General features: G+C 44.6%; 1 protein-coding gene across 1 annotated transcript; it reads left to right on the forward strand.

The window, feature by feature from the left end:
- Positions 1-1,858: 1,858 nt before the first annotated feature.
- LOC126755172 (toll-like receptor 7) lies at positions 1,859-8,944 on the forward strand. Its single transcript, XM_050467553.1, has one exon. The coding sequence runs from the start codon at positions 2,695-2,697 to the stop codon at positions 7,087-7,089; it is 4,395 nt and encodes a 1,464-aa protein (XP_050323510.1). The 5' UTR covers positions 1,859-2,694; the 3' UTR covers positions 7,090-8,944.
- Positions 8,945-9,261: the final 317 nt, after the last annotated feature.

A 9,261-nucleotide genomic window follows, 5' to 3' on the forward strand; every position in this document is an offset into this window, starting at 1 on the left:
TTTTCTTGTTTTAAATTAATATATTTTTATTTTAAATTTGTGGAATACATAAAAATCAACTTAGTCCTGCCACTTGCACTTGCTCGCCAACTCGTAAAATGTTTATCGCCGCAGAAACACAATTTTTCGAAAGAATGCAATGACAATTGGTAAACCAGCCGCCAAGTACGCGTATGTCTGCGCTGCAGTCTAATGTGAGTATGTGCATGTGTCAGTGACAACATAGCCGGCCGGTTTTGCTGCGAAACGACAGCAGAGAGAGCGCGCGCTTGTGAGAGCCAGCGGCTAAGCGAGTATGTTATGCTGTTGACAAACGTATGGAATGTGATATGAATTTTTATGGCTACAAGCATGCGAGTGGCGCAGCTGTAGCATGAACATGCCGACGAACACATGTACAAACATGCAAACAAACATGCATGATTTGAGCAGCGCTCACATGCAATCAACTGCATTTCCCCTACTTTGTGCGCTGGTGTTGGTGTATGTGTGTGTCGCTGGCGTATATGTACATGCGTATCCGTATATGCGCTTGGTTGTATTGGTGCGCATGCATACATTAGACGTCGTGTGGGTGTGTGCGTGTGAGCGCACGTTCTTATTTGTTTACATGCATGCAATTCCTGTTGCATTTCCATGGATTTGTTGTTGTTAGTTGTTTATAAAAGAGCAAATGCAGCTGAGAGTGGCTGACGATGCAGCGCAGTCGACGTTGGCAGCGTAGTGTTAGTGTGCAGTGCAGGGTTGGAATGGTTGTTGGTAAGGAGTATGTGTTGTTGTTGTTCTGCTGAACATTTCTGCTGTAGACAATGACTTGTTTAACTGTTTGCCCTGCAAGAGTTGTTTTTGCTATTAATATATTTTTTTTTCTTGTTTTATTTTTGTATGATATGCATGCAAATGCTTGTTAAAACATGTTAATGCATGTACTTATGTATGCAATATCTGGCCTATCAGTCTGCAGTCATTTCCCTTACATGAAATTAACTTGCATAGCCTTAAACCTGTTGCAGTAGTTAAGAATACATGTACAACAACATCATTAACAATTGCAACAAAAACAAACACACAACGTTCATTACTTCATATGTATGTCCTCAACTAAACATTAACACATCTACATACATACATACATATGTACATACATATATACATGGTAAGACTTTGCATACTGCAGTCGGCACTCAGCGCTCTCTCACTGCCCAACATAACTGTGTATATGCATCTGTTTGTATATTTTTATGCACTTCGCAGCGCGTCAGCGCAGCTTGCTTACTAAACAGCGCAAACAGCTCAGAGTATTAGCAGCACCACTTACATACAGACCTACATGTATTTGTTGTTGTTTATAAATATCAGATATAATATTTTGTTGTTGTTAGCTTAATGCACTCACCACTCATACTACGTACTGTCTACCTATGCTCCCCAAACTCAACACAACTACTCACACTCAGATTTGCGCTCTGCTCTGCGAATGCTTTGCCTTGCATGTTGTTGTTTCTGTTGCCTTATTGGAGTGTTTGGTTTTGTTCTCCCCACAGAGCACAACACTATTGCTATTAGTGTGGCATTCGTGCTAGTTCGTGTGTGCGTTGGCTTGCTTGCCTGCCTGTTTGTTCGTAGTCGACGTCGTCGTCGGCCATCCAACCAACATTGAAGCACACACACACACACATACACAAACAAATACAAATGGAGCGCAGGAGTGCTATGTTGTCCGTGTGTTGTGTAGAGTAGCAAGCAGCAAGCAAAGAAGTAGCGTGGCGTCAGCAGCAGTGCTGGCTAGTGGAATTCACAGCGAGCCAACGGACTCGCAACGAGCAAAATTTGTAATCAGTTCTCTTTGAAACGTTAAGCGGTAAACATGGCTTTCTGAAATAGCAGCGCTTCCGTGAAAGTTTCTTGTTTTTAAGTAAAAGTTGTTACTGAATTCCATTCCTCGCACGTCGCGCAGCAAACTAGCTCAGACGTACGCACGAACACGAAACGTTTTTATTTCGGTTAAGTGTTTGGACTTGAAGAAAAAGAAGAAGCAGAGTATTTCGCCTGCTTTTTTGGATTATTGCGCGCTGCTGTTAAATAAAAATCAAAGTTTCGAAAATTCCAAACGCAAACGAGAGAACTTCGTTGAAGTTGAAATAGCTGAAGTGAAGTAAGAAAGTTGTTTCAAAAGGCAAGAAAATAAATTAACGAATTGGAAAAAATAAAAATTGAATTTGAAAAAAGGTGAACACGCGTTAACAAAATATAGAAGTGTTGCAAATACAAATTACTGCCAAAGTAATTACAAAAGTGCCACAACAGTTACTGCAAGTGTGTACGAAATCGCTCCGCTCGCATTTGCCACCAAGGATTACGGTTTGCGCGTTTGACTTAGCGATTACACTGAAAAAAAATTAACTAAAATCAAAAAGTACTGTGACTTTAACGAAGAATATGTTTCTCCAAAGATAATATGCGCTGAAAAAGCTCTATGCGCCATGTTGCAACTATGCCATGTGCAGTTAAGAAGTGCTTGCAAACGAATTTGTTGAGTGTATATGCAGAGAAATTTTTCAAATAAAACACCCAACAAAAATAAAACCAATTAGAAAGCAAAAGTAACATTATAAATTGCAAAGTGTGCGAGTGACTGCCAAGTCCTCAACTAAAATAAGTGATTCAAAAACACAAAACACACACAAAACCACAATGCATACTGCCAGCACAACAACGTTGGTCGGCGCAATCAGCCGCCACCTACCCTACCTGCTCATCATTCTTATCAGCAGCCTGACCGGCAGCTATACACACGCACAGCAATGCTCGTGGGAGTTTGTGCGCACAACGCTCGATATCAAGTGCAATTTGCGCGCCATCGAACCGCTGGTGCCGCTCGATCTGCAAGTCGCCGAAACGGCCAATCGCTTGGAGATACAGTGCTCCGCCGATTTGTTGCACGCCAGCGAACTGCCTGCCGGCGCCTTTGCCCGCCTGCAAAAGCTGTCCGAGCTACAAGTGGATGCGTGCAAAATGCAACGCATCGCCGCCAACACATTTGACGGTCTGATGTCGCTGAAGCGGCTGTCGGTGCAGACACATAACTCTGTCTGGGGACCGGGCAAGTCACTAGAAATATTGGCGAGCTCGTTTGCGGGTCTGCGCGAATTGAACGAGTTGAATTTGAGTGACAATAATATACGTCAACTGCCTGAGGGCGTGTGGTGTACTATGCAAAATTTACAAGTGTTGAATCTGACGGTGAATCGTATACGCTCCGCTGAGAATTTAGGCTTTTCGGAGAAGATGTGCACGCTAAATGGCGCCAGTGGTGGCGCCGAGTTGCAAGTTTTGGATGTGTCGCACAATGAGCTGCGCGCACTGCCCGATGTGTGGGGCGCCTCCCGTTTACGCCGGCTGCAGCAATTGAATTTGCAGCACAACAACATCAGCACGTTTGCATCAAATGCGTTGGCGGGTTTAAGCTCACTGCGCATACTAAATTTGTCGTACAACCATTTGGAGACTTTGCCCGCCGATGCCTTTGCAGGCAACAAGGAGTTGCGTGAGATACATTTGCAGGGCAATGAGTTGTATGATTTGCCCAAAGGCTTGCTGCATCGTTTGGAGCAACTGCTGGTGCTGGACCTGAGCGCTAATCAGCTGACGAGCCATCACATTGATAACAACACATTCGCTGGACTCATACGCTTAATTGTGCTGAATTTATCCAATAATGCGCTGACACGCGTAGGCGCTAAGACCTTCAAAGAGCTGTATTTCTTGCAAATACTGGACATGCGCAACAATTCAATTGGCCACATTGAAGACGGCGCTTTCTTGCCATTGTACAACTTGCATACATTAAAACTCTCCGAGAATCGCTTACACACGCTGGATAATAAGATCTTCAACGGCTTGTTTGTGCTGAATAAACTAACGCTCAACAATAATCTGATCAGCATTGTCGAGACACAAGCGTTCCGCAACTGCTCTGACCTGAAGGAACTCGATCTCAGCTCCAATCAGCTCGCTGATGTACCCGAGGCCGTGCAAGACTTGACCATGTTAAAGACACTCGATTTAGGTGAGAATCAGATTTCCGATTTCAAGAATGGCACATTCAAGAATCTGAGCCAATTGACTGGTCTGCGTCTAATTGACAATCGTATTGGCAACATCACTGTTGGCATGTTCACCGATCTGCCACGCTTGACTGTGCTCAATCTGGCTAAGAATCGCATACAATCCATCGAACGCGGCTCCTTCGCCAAGAACTCTGAAATCGAGGCCATACGTCTGGATAAGAACTTTCTTACGGACATCAATGGCATTTTCGCAACACTCGCTACTCTTCTGTGGCTGAATCTCTCCGAAAATCATCTGGTTTGGTTCGATTACGCCTTCATACCATCGAATCTCAAATGGCTGGACATACATGGCAACTACATTGAGGCGCTCGGCAACTACTATAAACTACAGGAAGAGATACGCGTGACCACGCTAGATGCCAGTCATAATCGCATCACCGAAATCGGCGCTATGTCCGTGCCGAATTCCATAGAACTGCTCTTCATCAACAACAACATCATCAATCAGATACAAGCTAATACTTTCGTCGATAAAACACGCTTAGCGCGCGTGGATCTATATGCCAACGTGCTGTCGAAGATCACTTTGAATTCGTTACGCGTCGCACCGGTCGCCACCGATAAGCCAGTGCCAGAGTTTTATTTGGGCGGTAATCCGTTCGAGTGCGACTGCTCAATGGAATGGCTACAACGCATTAACAATCTTACCACCCGCCAGCATCCACGCATTGTCGATCTCGGCAACATTGAATGCCTAATGCCGCACAGTCGGAATGCGCCCATACGTCAACTGACGGCGCTGAGCAGCAGCGACTTTGTCTGCAAATACGACTCCCACTGTCCGGCGACGTGCCACTGCTGTGACTTCGAACAATGCGACTGCGAAATGGTTTGCCCAGACAATTGTACCTGTTTCCATGACGCTACCTGGTCGACAAACATTGTCGACTGTGGGAAACAGAATCGCATTAATCTACCCGCACGCATACCAACCGACGTCACCGATCTCTACTTGGACGGCAATAACTTGCCAGTGCTGGATGCTCAGGTGTTTGCGGGCAAACGTAATTTACGTGCGCTCTACCTGAACGCCTCGAATGTAATGTCCGTGCAGAATGGCAGTTTCGACGAGTTGAATATGGTGCGCATACTGCATTTGGAGAATAACAAATTGCAAACGCTAGAGGGACACGAATTCCGTCAGTTGTCACTATTGCGCGAATTGTACCTGCACAACAATCTCTTGACCCACATCTCGAATACCACATTCGCGCCGCTAGTGTCGCTGAAGGTGTTGCGACTCGATAATAATCGTATGACGGCTATGCCGATTGCACAGCTGGCCAACTTGCAGTACCGTAACAATTTGCAGGGCCTGACTATTGGGCGCAATGCGTGGTCATGTCGTTGCCAATTCTTGCAGGAGTTGGCGCAATTCGTGGCGGACAATGCGATAGTGATACGTGACGCACAGGATATTTACTGTGTGGATGCGGGTGTAAAGCGTGAACTCGATTTGATCACCTCGAATGGTGTGGACTGCAGTGAGCTCTTAGAAAGTGCTAGTAATATGGCGTCGCAAGACATCTCGGGCGGTTATGTGCCATTGCTCGCCGCTGTGTTGGTGCTGATCTTCCTAATTGTCGTGCTGATTATTGTTTTCGTCTTCCGTGAGTCAGTGCGTGTGTGGCTATTTGCACATTATGGCGTGCGCGTATGTGAGCCACGCTTCGAAGACGCCGGCAAGTTGTATGACGCCATCATTTTACATTCGGCTAAAGACTATGAATTCGTGTGCCGCAATATAGCCGCTGAGTTAGAACATGGTCGCCCACCATTCCGCCTGTGCATACAACAACGCGATTTACCACCAGAAGCCAGTCACTTGCAGATCGTAGAGGCTGCGCGTGCTTCCCGTAAGATCATCTTGGTGCTCACACGCAATCTGCTCTCGACAGAGTGGAATCGTCTTGAATTTCGTAATGCCTTCCATGAGGCGCTACGTGGACTCGCACAAAAACTGGTGATCATCGAAGAAACGAACGTATCCAGCGAGGCCGAAGAGGTGCCTGAGCTTGCGCCCTATCTAAAATCTGTGCCCTCGAATCGCCTACTCACCTGCGATCGCTACTTCTGGGAGAAACTGCGCTATGCCATACCAATTGAGCTGTCACCACGCGGTAATAACTATACCTTAGATCATCATGAACGTTTCAAGCAGCCCGTCTCACCGGGCATGATTTTCCGCCAAGCGCCACCACCACCCGCGTACTACCAAGAAGACATGGAAGCCAACTACTCGTCGGCCACAACAGCCACACCCTCGCCACGCCCTAGTCGTCATGGCGCACGCATTGTCGACGCCATACCCATGCGTCCGCCCTCCGAACACATCTACCACAGCATTGAGTCGGAGTACAGCGCCTATGATCCACAGGAAGCGCTTTCCATGATACCGAATGGCGGCAGTGCGGCCACATTCATGCAACACCATGCCCACCAGTCGCATCATCCCCTACAACATCCGCAACAACAGCAATTGCTCGCACCCAATAGCTACCGCGTACACCATCACGCGCAGACCAACCCTCGCGCCAGCACGGTTGGCCATCAGGCAATGGTCATGCAACTACAACAACAGCAGCAACAACAGCAACAGTGGCGGCCATCAATGTGTTTGACACAGAACGCGTCAGCGCCATCATCAGCGAATTTAATGTCCGGCGCGACAACAACAGCGACAACGTTGGCAATGCCAACGGCGACCAATCAACAGCAGAGCGCGGGCACAGCACCCGTACACTTGCGCACCGGCAGCAATTTGAGTCAAGCGAGTACGAGCACACAATCAACATCTGCGGCTGCGCAAACGCCCCAACCGCAAGCATCCACATCCGCTGCGGCGGCAGCAGCTGCAGCTGCCAAAGCGGACAATGGCAGCGGCACAGCGACGACAGAGACGCTGGGGAGCTCAAGCGCGGCGAACAAGAACAATGGACAAGCGTTTTTGGTATAATGAAAGCCACAAAAGCTGCGACAGCAATTCTACGACAACGACAACGGCCAACAAAAGCAGGAACTGCATTGGCTGCAACAACAACAACTACAGCTGCAAAGCGCACGCAAAAAGGGCAGACATGCTGATGAGTTGATTGTTGTTGTGGAGCGCTTAACGTGAGTTGAATGCGCGCTTACCGCAGCCAAAGTGGCATTGTACGGACAATTGTTGCTGCTGTTTCTGTTGTTGTTTTTATTATTATTATTGCTGCACGCTTTGTTTGCCAACACACTGCCAACCACCATCGCCATCACCACACCACTTCCATTTGCCACACCGCGTACTATAAGTACGTACCACTTATATGCGTTACATACATACAAGCATATGTGCGAAGCTATGTATATAGCGTATGTATTGTGTTTTGACTGAGGCAGCTTTGCAAGCCATTCACGACACGACGACGACGACGCCGCCATCTTTAGCGGACCAACGCGAAAGCGCAAAGAACTAAGCAACTTTTTATTGTAATATAGAAAAACGTTATGTTTATGCAGTTGAAAACATGTTCAGCGACACGCGAACCAACACACCGACACACACACACACACACGAACACGAACACAACGCGACTCATGCAGCGCGCAACATGCATGAATTAGCCATGCCTTCAGCACACATTGCCACATATGTATTCGTCTGTTTGTACATACATACATTAAGCTCAATGTATGTACATGCCAGAGTGTGAAAAGAACGCGCACAAAAGGAAACAAAAGCAGCGGCGCAGCGCAGCGCACTTTCGATGTGAGAAGCAAAAGACTTTCCATAGGAGTTAAAAATTTATTAATATATACATACACACACTTATATATATATATATATTATAGATATATGTATATATGAAATTTATATAAAAAGTTATGCTATGATGTGTAAATCTATCGAGTTGTATGATCATGTCTGTTTATGTATGCAACAGTGTGGCGACACGAGCGCCCGCATGGCAAGTGGCGGCGGCCCAACAGCTGAGCGCGGGCGGCTTGTTGTGCGCGTTGTTGTTCTTGTTGAAACACTTTTTCAAATTCAATGTGATATTAAATAAATAATTTAAAAGTATATATACATACATACATGCACACACCTACGTGTATATATGTGAAATATTGAAAATATTGTACTATACTCTAAAGTTAAAGTAGTTAAAAGCAATTGTGTATCGTATTTGTATATGTATAGTTATGTATAGGGCGTAATGTTTAATTTGTAAACTATTTCTGCATAGAATTATTTAAATTTATTATTAACTATTATTATTATTGTTTATACTTACTTGAAAAGCATTTTCGTAATAAGCAGAAGCAGAAGAAGCGACTTTTTTGCCTTTTTCTTTGAATGTAAAGCGTGAAATTTAAGTGCATTGCGCGTGTGACACACACACAGCCACACAAATACTACCACAACTACAAAAAAGTAGAAAAAATATTGAACTACGAGCAGCGTAAACTTAGTTACTTAGCGAATAATAAACGAATTAGTATTTGCAAGCGTGCAGTTACTTGAAAATTATACGAAACACACACACACTTACATACATATATATGTAGATACATGTATGCCTCATGCTTTGGGGCAGCAAAGAGTATGTGAAACACTAAACTAAATAAAATAGTAGTATTATATAATTAAAAAACAACAATCCAATGAACGCAAAGTTAGTTTATCTATATAGAGTATATACATATATATATATAGTATATTTAAAATAATTTTTAGTTGTATTTAAAATTTGTACATAAACGAGAATAATGCGATAATATAGCCATCAAAACGTAACTAAAATATAAACAAAAACTGAAATTGTGTATTGATTTTGGCAAAGCGAGTGCTTCTGGGTGCTGGAAACAGGGGTTGTTGTTGTTATTGTAGTGGCAGAAAGTATTGCTGAAGTAATTTCGAGGAATGGTACCGCGATGAGAGTGCTTGGGCGGTAAAAAATCTGGGTCCATACCGCTTACTTCGGTGGAAGAATGAGGAAGGGAGATATGGGTACTAGCTGGCTGTTAATTCGCTGAAAATAGCTTTTGGAATAAAAAAATAGCTTTTGAAATAAAGAAAAATATTAAATGAGCACAAAAATAGCCTGAAACAAAAATAAGTATTTTATTTTTACAACAAATAGCATTTGAA

Source organism: Bactrocera neohumeralis, chromosome 4 (genome assembly GCF_024586455.1).
Source record: "Bactrocera neohumeralis isolate Rockhampton chromosome 4, APGP_CSIRO_Bneo_wtdbg2-racon-allhic-juicebox.fasta_v2, whole genome shotgun sequence".
NCBI classification, from domain to species: domain Eukaryota; kingdom Metazoa; phylum Arthropoda; class Insecta; order Diptera; family Tephritidae; genus Bactrocera; species Bactrocera neohumeralis.

Coding starts and splice junctions, on each gene's coding strand:
- LOC126755172 (XM_050467553.1), top strand. CDS start 2,695: ATGCATACTGCCAGCACAACAACGTTGGTCGGCGCAATCAGCCGCCAC.